We start from the raw sequence: 21,545 nt of genomic DNA on the forward strand, positions 1-21,545 counted from the left end.
AAATTATTAAAAGTGCTCAAAAATAAATCCATTTTTTCTTTTAAGCTGTCAAGCGTGTTTTCCATAACAGTTTCTTCAGAGATATTTTCTATTTTAGTATGCTCTGTACAAAAAGAAATATATATGTTAAATATATATAAAATAATAACAATTAAATGGTTTATATTGTAAAGTGTGTGCCATTATCTTCACTATTTTCTGAAATTTTTTCATGCGGGAAGTGCTCCTCTAGCCATTCCTTAGTACTAGACATTTCTGTGAGAAAAAAATATATAATAAAATAATAAAATATAATAATTTTTTTTAATCTAATACAGAAAGTTTATAAAGGTATGAGTAAAATGGTGTACACTTACTATTTCAGGTAAGATATGTTCAGAGTACTCTGTAGGTCTGGTCTTGATCTTAGTTGTGTAGTGTCTGTGAGGTAATTATGTTGGAAGCCAATTTATCTTCTCTTGGTATATTCCATTTTAGAACATATTGTATTTAAATGAATGGTTAGTGCGGTACATATATGGGTTACATTTCTTATGTATTACTACATATAATATGCATGTGTACCAATTTGTGCATTTTTTAAATGTTATCATGTTGTAATATAACAATTAAACATACCCCCCCCAGACTTTTTAGGTAGTGGTACTGTTGTCCGAATATGTCTGCGGACATCAAAAAAGTTCGCGGACATCACATTCAGTAGTGGTGGTTCAGTATGTTCCATATTACATGTACATAAAGTCAAAGTTACTATTGTTAAGCTTTGCTACTAAAAACCTATGAAATTCAGTGAAAAAACTTTGTTAAAGGGACGTTATGGTTAAGTTGCGCTACTAAAAACCTATGAAATTCAGTGAAAAAACTTTGTTAAAGGGACGTTATGGTTCCAAGTAAAACCGAAAAACCCTTGAAATTCACCAGTTATGGTAAGCTAAGCAACCATAACTCGCGCCACCTCTGTGCACTGCTAAGACTAACACCCCAGGACCTCAAAGATGACATCACAAATGTCATTGATGACATCACTGATGACATCACATGTGCATTTATCTTTCATGAAAAGTTTGTACAAGGGTTTCTTATTGTAATGTTAATTAAAAAAAAGAGTCAAGGATCATTGGAATAAATATCAAGTGCTAATTCGTCCATCCAGTATACTAAGGTGCTCATGTAGAAACATAGGCATTGTGTGCAGCATACATGATGGAGGTGCAATATTCATAAACTTGCCATGTTGAATAGTGAAATGATAACTGTTTTCATGTTAGACTTTTGCATACTGTGAAACATGTGATAAGTAGATAAAAAAACCACTTACTACATAATGGCATTATTATAGACAAAACACAAAGAGACAACACCACTTACAAATATGATTATATACACGGAAATTGAAGTAAGAAAAAAAACAGCAGTAGTAGCAAAAAGTGTTCATAACCTAACTGATTACCTTTATGCAGAGAAATGATTGCTCTGTTTCAAACCTGCTACTTACCCTATTACCCTATATATATATATATATATATATCACATGATGTGCCTGGACTCTAAGGAAAGTAGTGTGAATACAAGATATAAAAATAGGAACATATACAGGGAAAGTACAGTAATAAAAAACAACAGAACTATCAGAAAGTGCTGACAACTCTACTGATTATTTTAATGCACAGAAAGGATTGCTGTCTTTCAAGCTTGTGTCTTCCCCTATGTATATGTTTCATATGATATGACTGGACCCTAAGGGAATTATTGTAAGAACATACTTGAAGGATATATCTACAAATATACTATCTTTTCCACTTTTAATTCCTGACTGTTACTGAAGAAAACCATGTGGCCTAGATATGTCAGTAAAGGAAAAAAGGGGGAGCCAGACATATGATGTCATCAGTGATGACATCAATGACATTTGTGATGTCATCTTTGATGTCCTGGGTGTTAGTCTTAGCAGTGCACCGTGGTGGCGTGAGTTATGGTTGCTTAGCTTACCATAACTGGCGAATTTCAAGGGTTTTTCGGTTTTACTTGGAACCATAATGTCCCTTTAACAAAGTTTTTTCACTGAATTTCATAGGTTTTTAGTAGCGCAACTTAACCATAACGTCCCTTTAACAACGTTTTTTCACTGAATATATATATATATATATATATATATATATATGCAAATATGTACATTTTCCATAACTCCCTAGCTTTCTCCTAAAATGTCTTAAAATTTGGATCAACTAGCTGTTAAAAAAAGTAAATTCAGTATCATGAGTGCAGGACTTCAAATGGGTAAGCTGATAGACCATTCTCTAGCCTGATTAACCAAATTCGAACAAACGTATCAGGTGTGTCAGTGAATGAATTGTATGTTAATTAATAAATGATCCCCTTTTTATCAGTTTAGGTTTGGCCAGTCATTTTGTAGAGAGGCAAAATAGTTTTAAAAAAAACTAAGAGCCCACATTCTTTTGATGCTTCACCCACTCTGTGTCTTCTACATTGGCTGCTGATTTCAAATCACTTCATTTTGATGTCCCTGTCTACTGTCAATGGGGCAGTACACCAGCAAGGACTAGTCCTTTTCGCTAGCAAACTCACATCATAACCTCCTTATGTGTCAGCGGGCACTCTGTGATCCACTAGTAGTTGCATTATTCTGCTGTGTGTGTTGCAGGTGCGGTCCTCTCAGGTGCCGCTTTCACTCGGTTGAATGCTCTTCTTTTGCGTGTTCTTGCTATTTGCAATAGTTCATGAACTCTTCAAGTCTTATCTCTCTCTGGACTGCTCTGTTTCCTCAAGTAAATGCTCAGCATTACAGTGCCCCTTCCATGAGCTGGACAGCATGGACTTTGCTAGACGCAGAGTGTTTTGCCTAGAAGCTTCTTTTTCTAGTCGCAGGAAGTCTAGAAAAAGTCATAAAATACACATTTTTCCAAGACGCAGAAGGTCATATTTCGTGCTCTATGCTAGGTACTTTAATTTCTTTAGAAAGCCACTATGAAGATTGTGCAGTGGACCTTGAAAAGGATAAAAAAAAAGATGTCTTGGGCTAAATGGGTAAAATGTCTTGTGATTTGGTTTGGGGCTTGTTATGTAACTTTCAGATGGTCTAGGGAGGTATGCAAAGAGGTGAGTTGGGTGTGTCATCCATTGATGTGTGAGAGGACCTTGGCCTGAACAGTTGGCTGGAAATTGGATGTGGAGAGAGAGAGAGAGGGGAGAGAAAGAGAGAGAGAGAGAGATGGGGGAAAGATCGAGAGAGGGAGAGAGAGAGAGAGAGGGAGGGCGAGAGAGAGAAAGAAAGAGAGAGAGAGAGAGAACGAGAGAGAGAGAGAGAGAGAGAGAGAGAAAAAGAGAGAGTCATCTTACAGAGGAAGGCTTGCACGAGGCAGGTTGTGTTCTTGTAAATACCCCTTTTCAAAGGGAGTGAGTGCTTTTAGTGAAAAAGGGGAAAAAGCTGTCACTATTCATAGTTCAGGGTGAGGCCACTTGCTTGCTGGGTTACATGGAGTCAGTGGCAAGAAAGACAAACTTCATGTTCGCATGTTGGAGCATTAAGTAGCTGCATATATAAAGAATTGGACAAATGCAAGGTAGGGGTTTTGGCACTAGAAGACCTGTGAAGTCGAGTCGATCTTCGTCCACAAGTTCATTTTAAAGGGTTCAAAGATTTTATGGCAAGCGCTTGCAAAGATACGTGATGGGGAGTGGGGTGTTTTTACGCCTGGCCACCTTTGGTATCTAAATAATGGGCCTCTACATTTCTGTCTCTGAATTTGATTCAAATGTCCAATGGTGTTCTTATCCCCAATATAAATGGTAAATAATTTGGCCTCAGACATGACAAGTCTAGAGTGACAGGACATATTAGAAATAAATAAACCTATTGAAATGCAGACTACAGAGACAGTAATCCCGTGGACGTTGCTATTGATATACTACAAACAGTTTAGTGACCTTTGGTGCGCTAGTGGTTAACGTGTGTGAAACCTATTTACTAGAAGGCGATCATCATAATTGTTCAACATGGACCCAAGATACGTGCAGGGACGGTGCTTTTCAAATCAATGCAAAATGGAATCATTGAATTAAACTGAGCATGCGCTCTATGATTGTGATGCTCATGTTTGGCTCAATAGGAAAATAACTCATTGTAGTAGAAGGAAATCAGACTTCAAATACCATGGTTTCAAGCATGGAAAAAACACAACTCCAGAGCTGGAGGGAACATATCCAGTACAGTCGCCATGTTAAAGTCAGACAATCAAGCCTAATGAATTGTTCAATGTAATTAAGCAGCTACACTAGGCCTGGTCTTGTTAGTCATGTGACCAACTGATTGGTGGTAAATGTTTTGCAGTGAATCTTCTCCAAATGACTGCATGTATGAATGACTGCTAATTTCACATACAAGATGGTGCAGCATGGTCCATGAAAGTATTTCTAATAACCAGCATGCAAGAATCCAGCGAAACAAACTCTAAAACATCTCCTGATGGATTGTGAGGGGACTTGGCTGCTGAGATGAGATATTTTCCCCAGATTTGTGGACAGATCGATGGTATACTTTCAGATATGTTCTGGGATAGACTGATTTCGGGGTATGAAACGGCGCTCACAATAAAGACGGTACAGGTATTAGAAAGAAGTAACATCATTACATGAATACTGTTTCCCTCTCTCTTCTTTCCAGCCTGCGCTGTAGTGTTCCCCCCTTTTTCCTTTTTTTTTGCCCTCAATTACATTAATGGAATTTACAGGTTTGCATGGGAATTATTGAAGTTTTCTTCTTTTACTTTTTAACTCTTCTTCTTTGTTCCGATATTAGGAGGTTATTTTATATTTCATCATATATTTTGTTAATTTAAAGGAATAATATTTTGTATATATTTGTTTTTTATTCTGTTTGTAAAGGTTATTTTATAACCATATAGAATAACAAAAAATGAACCAATATCATTATCTAGCACTGCATGCATGCAAAACATATAAAATAACAAAGCAAATATATGCTAGTGCTCTCAGTTGGGACATATGAGAGCAATAGCTGAAATTTTGAAAAGCCTAGGAAATGCCCAGGTAATGCTTATGCAAAGGCCAACACTACTGTCCTTGGCAATGCTTGTTTTAAATTGCTCCCAGCCCAAGGTGCTTCAACTACTCTAAGAAGGATCCATTTGTTCTGATCCATTTCAGAAAGACCCTATGTCTTTGTGATTAAGACAAGTACAAATGTGAACATCAATAGAAAACAATGGAACATGCTGCAAGAAACGTTGTGTCATCAAAATAAAGAAGAGGAGTACAAAGAAGACTTGGCTAATGATAAGTGGTGGCCACATATGAATTCCTACAAACAAGCAGGACGGTCCCTCAACAGTGTTTCACATGAACCACAGCAGAGAGTTCTTCAAGTCTATTCTAGTGTAATTATAGTATTTATTGAGTGCAGACCTAACTTTGATAAGCAGCGGAGTGCTTTACAGAGGTATACAGCAACACGGATGCACAATGGAGCACTTTACAGCAGCACAGAGGCATATCAGAGTGCTTTCAAGGGGTCACAACAGACCAGGTACACAGCTGGGAGTAGGCAACAGAGGGGCACAGAGAATGGGGCTACAGCTGTACGGGGTGGAGATGGGTGGGCAACGACTGTCAGGCCATGGAGCATGGGCAAAGTGATGGCCTAGGTGCTGAGGACGAGAGACTCCTTGCAGAGGTGGGTCTTGAGTTCTTTTCTGAATTGTCGGAATGTGGGGGAGAGTCTGGTGCTTTAAATGTAGTCTTCATGAGCCAAATCACTCTATATTTTCATTATATCCACATGAATATAGAGAATCGAAATAGCAGTCATTTGCATAGCAAGTGGTTATACAGGAAACATGGTGTGGTTCAGGCCCTCGAGGACTGGTATGGGGCTACTCTGAAATAGAACCTTGTCTGTATGTGGCAGAAGTAAGTGCTTGTGAAATCAGAGACCGTGAAATTGCTTTGGGCTTCTCCACAAAAAGGCCGCTATTTTGGGTTCAATATTTGATTAAGATAGGTCTCCTCTTGAATCCTGAGTAACTTCAATGTTTAAAGTGCAATTAAATGGAATTCTTATTTCATTAAACAAACAGCATCTGGTCGGGCTGAGTGATGAGTTCTATGAACTGAAGAATGTATTGATGAAGGATTTCTGCCACCGCTAAGATCACCCTCTTTTGCAATATGAATCAATAGATGGGACATTTAAACGTACTTGAAAACAGCTCAGTGGGAATAGCTCATGAATATGTTATGTCAGGTGTCTGCTCCATGCAATGTGGATTCATTTCGGTTAATAATGCAATTTTAACAAGGAAATCGGCGTGTACCCTGGTAAACTTATTAGTTAACACATATTGCCAAAAGGACTGCCACTTGACTTGTCTGTGTATGGTGGGTGACATTTACTGGAATTCCTAGTTGCCAACATGTATGAATTCCATAGGAACACACAGGACCAACAACTTCATCAAAATCACATGCAGACAGAGATGATCTGAAATCTGTGAGGCAGAGTAGATTGGGACGGTTGAATCAATAATAACTCTGCATTGTTTCAAAAACATAGGAATATTTTCTTAAGCATATTTTGTAGACTCTGTGTGATCTGTCCACAAAGTTGAAAGTGACTCACCGAGTGTGATGAATGCAACAAATTAATTGTTAATTATTTTTGTAATCAATGTTCTAGATGCCTCTACCATCACATAAGGAATGTGAGATGGTAATAAAATAGAAATACTACAATAGATTAATTGCAGGCATATTTGAGTCATAGGTCCTCAGAAAGACAACGTGAAGTGGAATAACAAACACCCACCGTCACCTTTAACATATTGAAACATGTATGCTTTTGAGAAAGGGAGTTGCTTGAACCCTTTCAAATTTTAAAATGAAGGTGTCACCATAAACTTGTTAAATTTGCACCCGTACAAAGGTTTTCTTTACAAAAGAATACAGATTTCGCCATGCAATATGTGTACAGTGGAAGGCTTTCTGTAAATGATGATGATGGGAGTTATTCTCTGGAAAATGCAACACTGATGTCAATACATTTATACATACAAAATATGATTATGTTGAGATTAGGGCAATCTATGTGTATCATTGAATGATTTTTATTGAATTGAATTGAGGAATTTTCTATGTTCATTATTGCTGATTAGGACAGTATATATGAAATTATTTTGTAGAAATACCAATGTTTTAAAAAACAAATCTTCAAGGATTATAACGATTACATAACACAGACAAACACAATACTAACGATTTAAATTGAATCTAAGAGCCCACCCTAGATTATCTGTGTCATTAGTTCTAACAAGTGAAGCTATATATAAAAGTACTTCCCCAGACCCATTAATGATGTGGAATCTGTGATCAGTGCCTTGTCTGATCCAAGACTCTACACTAATAGGAAAAGAGATGCACCCTTTTATTACAAATTGAGCATGCAATGTGTGTTTTGACAGCATAACAACATGCACATTTCAGTGTCTCAACCTGTACATATCATTGTTTTCTTATGACTGTATTAGCTGGTCTAACAAGTAGAATTGAAATGTTCTTATTGAAGACATCTGTCATTAAAATCAAATTGTACCCATGAATCAGATTTGAATAACTGTCTGTAAACGGAAGCTACTTGCAAGATATATAACTCAATTGAAGGAATTCCAAATCCCCTTATATAATTTTTTACATTCCTCATGACAGAAAAGGTTCTTGCGGAGATCGATTATGTGATTGGTCGAACTCGTATCCCCACCATTGAGGACAAGAGCAAGATGCCGTACACAGATGCTGTAATCCATGAGATTCAGAGATTCACTGACCTTATTCCACTTGGAGTTCCACGCATGGTGGTACAGGACACCAATTTCAGAGGATTTATGCTACCCAAGGTATTAATTCCCTATAAGATCTCTGGCAGTCTCAACATTAATGAAACAGAAGAATTTAGTGTACACATTTCTATCTGAAATTGTAATACTTTGAGGTTGTATTTAGCATTTTCTTTAAAATAAATGGTTCTTCTTCTCAACCCTGGCCTGTATCTCTGACAGTAGATACACTTTCCACCCACCATTTCCCTTTACCACTCGACCCTGAATTTTAATTGCTCACAATTATCCACGCCCCCCCCCTTGTCACAACACAGGCTCCCTTCTCAACCACTTGCCTGTCTTTCCCACCACTTCATCCTCACCTACAGTTCACTTACTGGCAACCATCTCTTGCATCATATACAAGGGAAATATCATAACATGCTTCACCACTTATCATTATTAAAAGACTTAAAAACATATTTTCGAATAAATAAATATGTTTAAATAGTGAAATTAGTCGGAGTACAATTAATTTATTAGCTAAAAAGTAAGAGTTGTGAGCTATATTTCAGTGTTAAACTGGTCAAAACATAGATATAAGTGCTTTATCCATGCAAAAGTTAGGAAAGCTGGAACGTGCATAATATATTCATGCCACTTAAAATGCCACAAATGGGAGAACCGAAGTGAAACAGTAAAGTCTGTCAAATGACTCATGCACGAGAAAGATGGGAATGAGAAATGTGGAATAGGAAGAATTGGGCCAGCGTCATATATGAGTGCTGGAGAAAGCAGGTAATGGAATTTCAAGGCGTGGTGTGTTGGGAGCAACAGTGGAAATTGTGACGGTAAATGATAAAGGTGAGTAACCAGCGGTTATGTATTTTAATGCCATATTAAAATAAGTAGTAAAAAAAGGCACTTTTTGATATTGGTTTGTTTATTGTATGTTGTACTTTTCACATACTAACGTGCTATACATATTGTATTTTCACACAGATGTAGTGTTGAATTACTGAACTAGTATCTAGTTATTTCTGTTGCCCTGAAGTTTATACAGTTACTAATGACTAGCCAGATTATTTTTAAACAGAAATGATAGAGCTTACACTGTAGCAATGGCTACCAAGTGATCACTCACCCTTCATTTGAGAATATACCAGTGAGAAGTATCCAATAGATGGCATCAATGCTTGAACATTAAGAAAAACATGGCATGGCCAGCCACGACTGAAGGTAATGATTATCATATGTCGTCGGAAAATGTTTTGGCATATTATAGAGGGAAACTGTTGGATATGTTTGGGTCAAGAGAACTCATTCCCACTACAAATCAACAATGAAGCAGGAATATTTCAAGGATGAGTGATAGATACATTCTGCAAGGTATATTTAAAGAATAAATGTTGTCCATAAATATTGTAGAAAATTGGGAAACATACAAAACACTACAAAAAACGATCTGAAATGTCTGAGGGCATCGTGCCCTAGCGACAAACTGGAAACACAGGTGAACCTCCTAAACAATATTCCTAACAGTGGGCTAAAATGAGCCTTAGTCAGGCACTTATTATCTACACAACACCTTTGAGAAACAAACAAAGTAGTGCAGCACTTTTTTCAATACGTCTCCTGAAAGTTCTGAATAAAGCAACAACTCTAAAAGCAGAGGCAGAGTCAGTCCCATACCTGGTCACCTTTACAAAGTTCCAGCGATCTGAAATATGAATTAGCACAGATTTTTGATTGTAGTAAGGTTCACATGGTGGTTGGTGGGATGGTAGAGGGGTAGGTTGGACGCAACTGGAAGGAATCCTCAGTGCACAACAATTCCACCAGTGTCCCTGGATGTAAGGAACATTGGGTGATCCAAGAGTCATGCAAGATCTTGTCAAACAGGAAATGCTACTCCTGCATTCATTCCTGAAAGAGAGACTATCAAGTCCACATAAGTAGTGCTTGATGACCCAACAGATCAAGTATCATATCACTCAAAAAGGATGTGTGGGAATGATAGATTATCAGTGACAGGTCTTACAGGAGCATGAGTTAGGGATTGGGAGGAGAGGAGATAATGTCTGTCCCCTCTAGTAGCCACCCCTTGTGCCTGGCTAGCAACAGACAGCAAGGAGGTCATCAGGAGGGCCAAACCCATGAGGAAAAACAAGGAAAACCCTCTCAAGTCCAGGTCTCCAGGATCTGAACATGAGAAGCTGCAGGCTGACTGGAGAGGACAGGAAGAAGCCCTAGAAAGCAATGGGAGCTGCAAACTGTTACGCTCACCTGATTCCCACGGGGGTGTCGATCTGGACTGGCCCGCTGTTGCTTCCACCAGAGTAACACGTAGAGCTGAGATGACAGACTGAACAGACCCACTTAGCTTCGTTTGTCGGGCTCGTACGAATATCTATCTAACCTCCCGTAACCTGAGCGTTAACCCACCTTCCCACTCCCCTTGTCTGCCCACAGAACACTCCTGAAGTCCCCTCTTAATCTCACCTGATGATTGGGAAAGATGAGCTCTCCATCCTGCGTCGAGCGCAAGGGCACGTAGACAACCAGTTACTTCACTGGCATGGAGGAATTGGTGAGTTCCAGTATTGACTCTAAAGTCCAATTGTTCGTAAGAGTTCAAAAGTCTGATCTTCACTCTGCCAGATTCCTTGCAGGTTGCAGATTTAAACCACTAGAAGAGTTCCAAGTGGCAATTGGTAGATCCTGGTAATTCTATTGTGGTTCTCCCCTTTGGGGCCGGGGTACAGCGATGATGCAGAATTAACTGTGCTGACCCGAAATGAGGTGAGTACCCCCTGTGGTAAATTAGGTAAGTCTTTGGGGTTAGGTTGTATTGTCCTTGTTTTTTCCCCTTAGGGGCCGGGGTGCTGCGGTGATGCAGAATTGACTGCACCGACCCGAGATGAGGTGAGTACCCCCCTGTGGTAATCAGGTAAGTCTTTTGGGGGTGGTTTGAATTGCCCTTGCTCACCTATTTGTTCTTGTCTCCCCCAGGTGTTGAAGAACGGCCTGGAGATGCTGGGTTCGCGATGGAGTAAAGGAATGCAGCCCCGGATGGTGAGTTCAGCGCGGCGCTGCGAGGTGCGTGACAACGCACCTGTGAAGGCTTCTCTCTGCCAGATCGACGATGTGCTGGATCTAGGATTCAGGTAAGGGTTTTGTTCTGACCTCTTCTCCTTCTCCTTTTCTTGGTCCAGGTGTTCTAGGGCTGAAGCGGGTGTGGCTGAAGACCAGAGCTGCTGAAGACACGGTGAGCATTACGCTGCAGCAAACAGAATAACGTGAAGCACGTGTGGCTGTCCGGGTGGGGCTTAAATAGCCTTGGAAGAAGTCCCAGGTAAGTATTCTTCCACAGCCCCACCCGAGAAGAAAGGAGTCCCTGAGGTAAAATAGTCTCTGTAAGCCTCATTTGGCTTGTGGCTTCGTGCAGCATGGTCTGCATCAGGTGGGTATGCAGCATGGTCTGCATCAGGTAAGTTTTCTGTAATGAGCCTGGCGCCCATGGCGCCAGGACTGACTTTATTCTTATGAGCCTTGCGCCATAGGCACCAGGACTGTAGCCAGATAGCCCCTAACTGGGGTTTTTGGGCATGCTTCAAGTGGCATGATGCCTGCTTCCGGGGTTGCTGGGCCTGGTCTGGCTTTCTGGGGGCAGGCATTGTGACACAAACCTCAATGGGGAGGAGGACACCAGACAGAACTGCCGAAGGAAGATATGAACCGGTAAGGAGAGCAGGAAAGAGCAGAGGAACAGGAGGTGAGGAAGGCAGGAAGAATGTCAAAAAGGTACTGGGGGGAATCAGTGCAACGGATGGAGAATTTAGTACAGCAAGTTGCAATGCATTGTCCCTGCTGTATTGGACTCTGTTATCCTGGCACTCGGAAGGACACGCCCGCCATGCTGGGATTGGCAGCGCAGAATGTCTGGCAAATGTACGGTTGCCATCTTGGGATCGGACCTCAAAGGCGCCAATGTTGACATAGATATATTTTCATATGTGCAGTAAATATTGAGATGCATTGACCATCTTTATAATTTAGCCTAATTGATTCTATTACTCGCTAATAAGGGAATGTATTACTCAGAAGTACAAACAAAAACCTACTTAAACTCCAGTATTAAAACTGTGTTCAAATTATAACTTTCTTTACCAGTAATCTCTTGCATTTAACCATGGCCTAAAGTCGCTGGTATAAACATAATGAAATGAAATTAAATGTTGTTTATCATGTAAAGTAATGTATGGTAATGTGAACAGGTCGTGAATTGTGCAGCACAGTCATCTCCTTTGGGGGGGGGTTAAAGCATGTGGGCCTTCAAGAAAAAGGGCCAGGAACTGTTATTGTAATAGAGGGGATAACAGATGGGAATCCTAAAGTGTTAAAGATTAGGGACAGATATAATGGAGTCCTGGATGTTCTAATGGTTTTCAATGGATGGTTGTGGTGGAGGCACTCGGGCAAGTGTTTCATCCAGATGGGGGAGCCCATGATCAATTGATTGGAAGTTAGTGCTGTGAAGTCAGGTTATCCTCTGGCAGGGGGGACGACAGAAGTGTGCAGTGACATTACTCATTTGCACTGGTATGTTCGTAAGTATCTCAATGCCGTATGAGATGGTCATTGTGTGATTAGTGGTAAGAAAGGGAGAAGAGAGCTGGTTGGTGTGGTGCTGCGGGGGAACAGGATTGGTTTAGCAAAAATTAAACATGATGTCCAAGATTATGGTTCACGTGGCATAGAGTGTTGTGGGTTGATGTCGCTCATTACAGTTCCATATAGAGTGGTCCAAGGAGACAACTAGAAGGAGTCAATGCTCCTGAATACCTTGACTAATACGTTGTGTGTGGTCATGCGGCAGGATAGTGGGTAAGTAGAGAAGGTTCCATGTGGTTGACATCATACAAAATACCTGTCAATACCTTTATTAAGTGAGACATGCTTTGAATTCTTAGGATAACACGAATAAAATCACACATTTGACTATCGGACAATTCCCTTTAAAGGTGGACACTTCATGGCCTTTATGATGAACAAACACAAAGTGGTTTGTTCACTGCCTTGCTACTAGGTTCACAGCCCTGCCTCTTATCATCCACTAGGAATAAGGGTTTATCATACAGCACACACTTGTTAATGTTTCCCAAGAGGTTTCATTACAAATAATTAGATATTTTCTTGAGCTACTGTGAACATTTTGCAAAACACAGCTATAACTAAACATGAAGAAAAACAAAGATGTTCCCAGTCTCACTGCGCCAAGAAATTAAAATTAGTTGTTTGTGCAAAGAGAAGCCTTTATTGTTTGTGCGAAGAGAAGCCTGACACGTGTTTCAAGCTGTGTACAGCTTTTCATCAGAGGCTTACATTGCATAGTACATCATTTCCATACAAATTGGGTAAAGTTAAAAATAAAACATACACATGATTTTTTGGTGCAAAGAATTGTTACATAAAGAACATAGGCACAAGTTGTGAGCAAGCAGTCCAGGGCACAATGCAACCACAAAAGATATAACACATGTACATCACATGTAAGAAAAGTAAAAAAATAGAAATTAGGTTACCACAAATTAACCAATTTCATTCGTAGTAGTCTGTTGACAGACAAACAAAAAGAGAAAAAGAAACATAATTTTAGAAACAAAAGTTGGCCATAGCAGCGCAATCAAGTTCCACTTAGTAAGCTAAGTCTTAAATCAAAGACTCTAATGTATTCCAAAAATAAGTACCTTAGGTTGCAGCAATAAGAACTCCACATTTAAAGTAGGACAATGGCAGATACAGTTCTGTAGGCAGATAGATTAAGTAATTACTGGAAAGCCAATTGCAGAAAAATATTACGTAAGTTACCAAAACAAACCGTAATGCTGTCAATAAAATCAGTAAAAACATACCTCGAAATGCCTCGCAGTTGCGGAAAACTAATTTAGCCAAAGAAACCAGACAGAGAAAATAAATCTCAAATTAGTATTAAAAAAACCACCAAAGTACCCATTAGATTAACTCCAATTAACTTGTGATTCAAAAGGACTGTGGACAATTCCTAACTGGTTAACCAAAAAAGCCAATTAAAAGTTAAAACTACAACATGGGGAGAGCAAAATAAACAGACCTACCTCAATGACCGTTTGTTTCAGTCTACTTGTGTTACCATTGCACAATGCACGAAAGAAAGGTAGGAGTAAATATACTGGAATGCAGTATAGCACAATGCATGGCCTTCCAAGTAAGACAAACAGAAAGGGGCAAAAAAGGATCGCCAAGTTGGGTGAACTAAACACACCTTTAGAAAAGCCCAATTTAGTGAAACCGGTCCATAAGCCCAAATTAGCCAAAAAATAAAAAGGAGAATTTAGCAAACAATTATTACTCATGTTTTGCTGAGTGAATTTATTTTTTGTTTTTTGTTTTAATTTATTTATTTATATTTTTTTATATTTTTTTAATTATTTTTTATAGAGACAAAATTAATTTAAAAGTAACAAGCCTCAGCTAGTCATTAATAATTTAAGTGGTATTTAAATAAACCAACAATTCCAATGCACTAAAAAAAGTGTGTGGGGCCTGAGTGTGCTGCTACTGAACAACATTACAAATAAAGGCACATTGCACAGTAATAATACACGTAAAAAAAGAATATAATTACAGGAGGGGATCCCCCCAAAAGGATAATTAAAGGCACTTGTCAACCCCAACAGAGGAAATATGAATTATAAAAATATGGCAAACTCATGATCCGAATTAAGTCCTTCAGAAACAGTGTGATATTTACAAATTAATTTGGCCTCCAATTGTCGTAATTTTAGTGTAAGGTTACCAACCCGTGGGGGCAATGACACTTTGCACAGCCCCACAAAACGAATGCCATTTTTGCAGTCCATTTGATGAGATTTTTGCCAATGATAGGCAAGGGGGTATTTGGCAGCTTGGCTCCCAATGGAAGCCAGATGTTCACAAATTCTAATTTTAAGTGGGCAAATAGTGCTCCCTATATATTTCAGGCCACAGGTGCATATAATGCAATACACTACAAACTTACAATTGCAATTGATGAAAGACTTGATTTCATGATTACCTCGTAGCCCAAAAGAGACTGCGGATGTTTCAAATGTAAAGTTGCACATATTACAAACACCACATTTATGAAAACCAAGGACTCTGGCGGAATTGAGCCAAGTCTTGGGTATAGATAAGGTGCTCATAAATTATGGACTCAATACATTGTTAAGGAATGTACCTTTGCTGTAAATCACACTGACATTAGTGTCCAACCAATTTGAGATGTCTTTGTCGAGATGTAACAAGTGGCAATGTTTACTTAAAATAGCATGTATTTTGTGACTATCAGAGTTATATCTTGTGATAAACCTGATATTTTCAGAGTTTAATGATTTAGACCAAGTTTTTGGCACCAGTAGATCCGCTCTCTTAACCTGACGTACTGTGGCTGATGCTTGTTCGACACACTTCTTATGTTAACCTCTATTCAAAAACCGGGATTTGATAAGAGCACATTCTTGATCATAATCCAATGATTGGGAGCAATTTCAAATTAGCACGAATGAATTCCCCTTTGGGAATATTGGCAATGACATGTTTTTTATGGCATGATTCTGCATGTAACGTGGCATGCACTGAGGTCGATTTTTGAAAGGTTTTGGTAATTAGGTCATCAGCAGTTAGTTCTATGGAAAGGTCCAAAAAGTCAATATGAGATTGACTAAAGGTTGAGGTAAATTGTAATCCCCAATCATTATCATTTAAACATGATACAAATTCAACAAGAAGATCTTTTGTACCAGTCCACACTAAAATAACATCATTGATTTAACGTTTCCACAAATAAATAAAAGGTGAATACATGGATTTAGAAAACACACATGTTTGCTCGAAACAATGCATAAAAGCATTCGTCAGTGCAGGTGCAAAGCTTGCACCCATGGCTATACAATCAATTGCTTAAAGTACATCTGATTGAAAACAAAAACATTGTTTTGCAAAGTAAATAATAATAATTCCTTGACCATTACTAGATGCTCAAAATAAGAAGCAGAACATTCTCGAAACAAAGAATCAACACTTTGTAATGCTTTGTGGTGAGCTATTGACGTGTACAGAGCTTTGACGTCTAAGGTAACCAACCAACAGTCTTGGTTAAATTTGAGGTGATCTAACATTTCCAAAATGTGCATGGTATCTCTAATAAATTTTGGGGTCCGCAATACCTCTGGTAGTAAAAATTCATTAATGTAGATGGATATTGGCTCAAGTACCCCACCGCCTCCACTAACTATCGGTCTCCCCTAAGGTATATCTGAGAAAGCCTTATGGATTTTCTGAAGAAAATATACAGTGGGCGTGATGGGCCCATCAACTGTGAGGAAATTCCTTTCAACATCAGTTACACAACATAATTTATGCCATTTAAAAATAAGTGCATTAGCCATTTCATAAATAGAATGTAGAGGATTGTGCGGAAAGATTAAGTAACAACCTGCCGAATCTAAGTGATGTATACCCATGGCAATGTAGTCACACCTATTCATTATGACCACATTGCCACCTTTGTCAGCCTCTTTAATAATCAAATCTTCGTTATGAGACAAATGATAGATTGCAACTTTTTCAAGTTTATTCAAAATACAATTCACTTTAAATGTGCGTCCAGAAATAGAGTGTTCCAAATGATGGATATCCTTTAACACCGCCTGATAAAATGTATCAATAATATTATGAGGCGGAAGTGTTGATGAGAATTTAGATTTCCTGGACAGTTCCTTAATACACACATTTTGCTGTACAATATCAAGTTCTTTAAGAAAATCTGTAACGCTAGTAGAGGTATTGGATATTGCATCAATCAAAGTCATGAGTACATGGGTGGTAAATAAAGTTTGAAGAGAAATGGGAGACGGGATAGGTGTCTGTGGCGTAGGTTTATAAGTCCGTACTTGTGTAGCAGGTATGCTTGTGTAACTAAACATGCATTGTTCAATGCCTTATATTACTGGTATACATGCATTTCGTCGACCACTTTTACATCGTGGGACTTTTCATCGCCGACCCTTTCATCGCCAACATTTTTTTTTTAAATATTTTTTTAGGGGTGGGTGTTTGTAAGGGTTGGGGTATGATTATTTAAGTAAGGGGGGTTGAGGGGGCAAAAAAATAAATAAATAAAAATGTTGGCGATGAAAAGTCCCACAATGTAAAAGTGGTCAACGAAATAACATAGAACCATATTACTATAGTTGTCAGGATAGAAATTGCGGTTGTATTTTCCCTCTTACATTGTGGCTTTTAAGCTTGTTGTGTTTCTTGGCGTTTAGCACAGGTCAGTGCCCTGACACTCCTGGGCCTTGTTTCAGCTGTTGTTTTCCTTGTTGAGACCCACGGGCCTGGCATCCTCACTTGTTTCACCCCCGTTCCCTTCCGCCTTCCATCTCTGATAGGCTAAATCGTTGGTCTTAACTGACCTTCCCAGAGCAGCCCTCTGCCCATCCAGCCCCTATGGCTAAGGGCCCCTAGGCAAAGGCCGGCTCCCACAGAGGCGGCTCCTGATGGTGTCTGCAGGTGTCAGCCGGGGAAGCCAGTGGTCAGCTGTCAACCAGCAGCCACTAGTAAGGGAGGAGTGGCCCGTGTGAGGAATAGAGCCATCACTCTGCCCTGAAAACCCTGCCACATCAACCTTACCTACACTACAATAATACTATGATTATTAGCCTGTGCTACTCTCAAATAACACTATGGTTACTGGCCGTATTTAAACTGCATTGTGAAACCTAGGCCTTTCTCCCGCTATACAGGACTCTAAGACCTAGGTGTGTTTTTCAATGGTACGTAAATTGCATTGTGAAAGTATTTATATTGCATTGTGGAACGTAGGCCTTTCTCCCACTATACAGGACCCTCAGACATAGGTGTGTTTTTCTCTGGTATTTAAACTACATTGTGAAAGTAGTGCCGTCTTTGGTTTTGCCTTCTTAGCAAAGCGTTTATCTAGCAAACAGTTCTACTATTGTCTGTACTCTTGTCGTTTTGCTCAATTGTCTACTTTCATCTTATCTCTCCATGTCTCATCTGCTTGTGCCCATCCCTGTGTCCTTTCCTAGTGTTCTCCCCGCCCCCCATCCTCCCCTCTGTTCCACTTCTCTACTCTGCCTACCTACCTACTGTATGGTGCTCTCTGTCTCTCCTATCTTTTCTAACTGCTTCTCCATCGACTATCCTGCTCTCCTCAATTAATCTGGTAGGAAGAAGTTTAAAAAGACATCCTGGTCTCCAACCCAGGCCTCCCTATCGCTGACACCTATACCAGTGCTTCCCCCAGGCAAACCCTCACTGACATCCTCTTTGTCGTTCCCTCGCGAAACCTATGGACTCTTCATGTGGTCTCTGTGCTCTCTCGCTTCTCTTCCTCTCCCATTAATGGTGGCACCCGGTGGGAGGTCCTCCTGTCCTCCTTCCACTCCTCTAAGATCATCATTAATGTTTACCTGTATAGTAACGTCTTGGTCCAAGGCCCTCAGACCAACATTCCCTTCCCCTGCTATCTCCTCCTTGGCTACCTTGCCCTCTCCTCCTTCCTCTTCTGCCCCATCAGGTTTCTTCTATACCTCCACAAGGCATACCTATGATTTGTACCCCTCCCCAGAAGTCTTTCAAGGATGGTAACCTTCTCCACATTGCCACTCTAAACTCTCACTCAGCTGTCAAACACTCCTCTGACAACTGCCACATCCTTGAAGAACTTGACCTCGATGTGCTTGGTCTCATCGAGACATGGTTCACGGGCAGCTCTGTCACGAGCTTTGACACTCTCCTCCCGGACGGCTACAAGATCCTCTCTGCACCACGGTCCAATCATTCTGGGGGGGGGGGTGTAGCCCTGATCTTCCCAGAGTGGATTCCTGCCTCTGTCATTCCTGATCAGGCCTACTCTGCATTTTGAATGCCTCCTCTGCAGGATTTCTCTCTCTCTCCTAGCCATTCCCTTGCTGTGGCTACCATCTATCAGCACCTAGTCAGATCGCCTCCTTCCTCTCTGAGTGGGCAGACCTATCGTCTTCCCTCCTGGTTTTGACCACTCAACTCCTCCTTCTTGGAGACTTTAACATCCACCTGGATGCATCCTGGCCTTCCTCTGGATTCTTTCATACCCTCTGCAACTCTCTCTCACTCTTTATCCTCCTCTCTGGCCCGACTCACTCTGCAGGGCACACTCTGCATGTTCTGATTTCTACAGATATTCCCCTTTCTATCCCTCTCACCACTCCTCTCTCCTGGAGAGATCACTTTCTCCCTTCATCCCAGCTCACTCGCTCCTCCCCTCAGGCCAAGCCAACTCCAGCACTGCCACCTAACTTCTCAGTTATCCGACCCATGAAGCGTGTGTTAGTTGAGGTTTTTGCCACCACTTTCTCCCACACTCTCCCTTCGGTTGACTCACACCCTGACACAGCCCCTTCTATGCTCCACTCTGCTATATCTGATACTCTGGATGTTCTTGCCCCTGTCCTGTGGATCCGCTTGAAGCCCAAAGCCAAGTGCAACTCCTGGTACGGCTCAGACCTCATCACTCTTAAACGCAAGTGCAGGGTGGCTGAGAGGAAATGGTGTGCTTCCTGTACATCCTCTGACAAACTGGCCTGCCGCCTGCTCCAAAGGCAATACCGGCTCTCTGTCTACAAGAACAGAGGCCTCATCCAATCCCACGTCCCTGCGGCATCCAACAACTCGGCCAAACTCTTGAAAATCTGCAAGGAGCTGGCCAATCCTGCTGCAGCCTCTAATTCTCCTGTCCCCTCCCAGGCCTGCTGCACTGCCCTGGATTCTCATTTCATCTCTAAAACTCAGGTCGCCCTGTCCTCCCTCTCTTCCTCTCCTTCTCTTCCTCCCTCTACTCCCTGCTCTTCCTCTGAACCTTCTGTGGCCACCCCTCCTCCCTCCATCTCTGCTTTTCCCCTGTTCTCCCCCAACAAGGTTTCTAGACAAGTCTGCTCTATTAAAGTCTTGTCAAAACAGATTCACCCCTGTTCCTCTAAAACCATCAAGGAGTGTATTGACACCCTGGCTCCTGCTTTGACCGACTTCTGCAACCACTCTTTTCGCCACTGGAGTCTTCCCTTCCTCCCTGAAGCACTCCCTTGTGCATTCTCTTCTTTCGAAATCCTCAGCTGACCCCTCCTGACCTGCTGACTACCACCCAATCTCCATCACTCCTTTCCTGGGCAAACTCCTGCAAAGGCTAGCCATCTCCCAGCTTAATCTTCACACTGAATCGGTTGGTTGTCTCCATGACCATAAGTCTGGCTTCAGAGCTGCCAGAAGCACGGAAACTGCTCTCCTGAACATCTATGAAGATCTGCTCTCAAACCTTGACTCCAATACCCCCTGTGTCCTCATCTTACTTGATCTCTCTTCTGCCTTTGACACGTCAACCATGCCATCCTATTCAACCGTCTCCGTGATAACCTGGGTATCAATGATCAGGCCATGGCTTTGTTGACCTCTTTCCTCTCTGATCGATCCTCCCAGGTCCAACTGGGGTCCTTCCTCTCCTCTATCTCTATCGCTACCTGTGGTGTTCCCCAGGGGTCTAACCTCTCCCCCGGCTGTTCAACCAATACCTGCTACTTCTTGCCCACCGCATTGCTGCTCTCTACCCCAGCTTTCAGTGCTATGCAGATTACGCTCAGCTCATTTTCAGGCTCCCTTCCACCACCTCTTCTCCTTCTCTCATCTCTGACTGTCTGTCCGCTATCCAGGAGTGGTGTGCCACCAATGATCTCTACCTTAATGCCAATAAGACTGAGATTCTCTTCATCAGCACACCTGCTCCTTCTTTCCTATCACTCTCTGGCTGGTCTCTCTTGGCCCTCTTCCTTCTCCCATCTGTGAGGCTAAAAACCTTGGGGTCATCTTCGACTCCACACTCTCCTTCTCTCCTCACATCTCTGATGTCTCTAAGAAGTCACACTACCAGCTGCACCTCCTCAGAGGCATTCTTCCTTTCCTCTCCTTCCCCCAGAAGCTCACTGTCTCCAGAGCGCCGGTTCTCTCTAGGCTGGACTACTGCAACAGCGTCTTTCTAAATCTGCCTGCTTCTACTCTCCGACCTCTGCAACTCATACCAAACAGGACTACGAGACTTGTCCTTGGCCTCAAGCCCAGGGATCGTATCTCTCCAGGGCTGAAATCCCTGCACTGGCTCCCAGTGACTGCGAGGATTAAGTTCAAAACCCTCTGCATTGTCCACAAGCCCTTCTGGGCCCTGGGGCTTCAATACCTTCAACTCTATCTTCCTAAATATCCTCCTTCTCTTGCTCTTCAATCATCTGCCTCCAACTCCCTCAGGATCAGTCACTTCTCCAAGCAACGAGTTGGTGGTAGATCTCTTTCTTCGGCTGGGGCCTCCCTCTGGAACAGCCTCCCTGTCTCCCTGAAACTTGAGTAGAACCATCTCTGGTTCCGGAAGCACCTCAAGATCTTCCTCTTTGCTTCTGCTTTCTCTCCTCCTCTCCCTTGCTGAACTCCTGACTGAAACTGCACTGTCACTTGGCTACCCTCTGATTTTGGGTGCAGGCTTCCTCCTGCCAGCTGCACACCTGAACTTCTGCCTCCCAGGCAACCCCTGCACTTGGGGGATGTTTTTGTATCACTACAGTCCCCACCAGC

General features: G+C 41.3%; 1 protein-coding gene across 2 annotated transcripts in view; it reads left to right on the forward strand.

Moving 5' to 3' along the window:
• Positions 1–21,545, forward strand: part of LOC138520916 (cytochrome P450 2A6-like) — a 368,045-nt gene that overhangs the window by 299,427 nt on the left and 47,073 nt on the right. For both annotated transcript variants that reach the window (XM_069633343.1, XM_069633344.1), the window contains exon 7: positions 7,738–7,925. In XM_069633343.1, coding sequence (XP_069489444.1) covers positions 7,738–7,925 — 188 coding nt within the window. The remainder of the gene's footprint in view (positions 1–7,737; positions 7,926–21,545) is intronic.

This window comes from Ambystoma mexicanum, chromosome 13 (genome assembly GCF_040938575.1).
Source record: "Ambystoma mexicanum isolate Mex_15411 chromosome 13, UKY_AmexF1_1, whole genome shotgun sequence".
Classification (NCBI taxonomy): Eukaryota; Metazoa; Chordata; class Amphibia; order Caudata; family Ambystomatidae; genus Ambystoma; species Ambystoma mexicanum.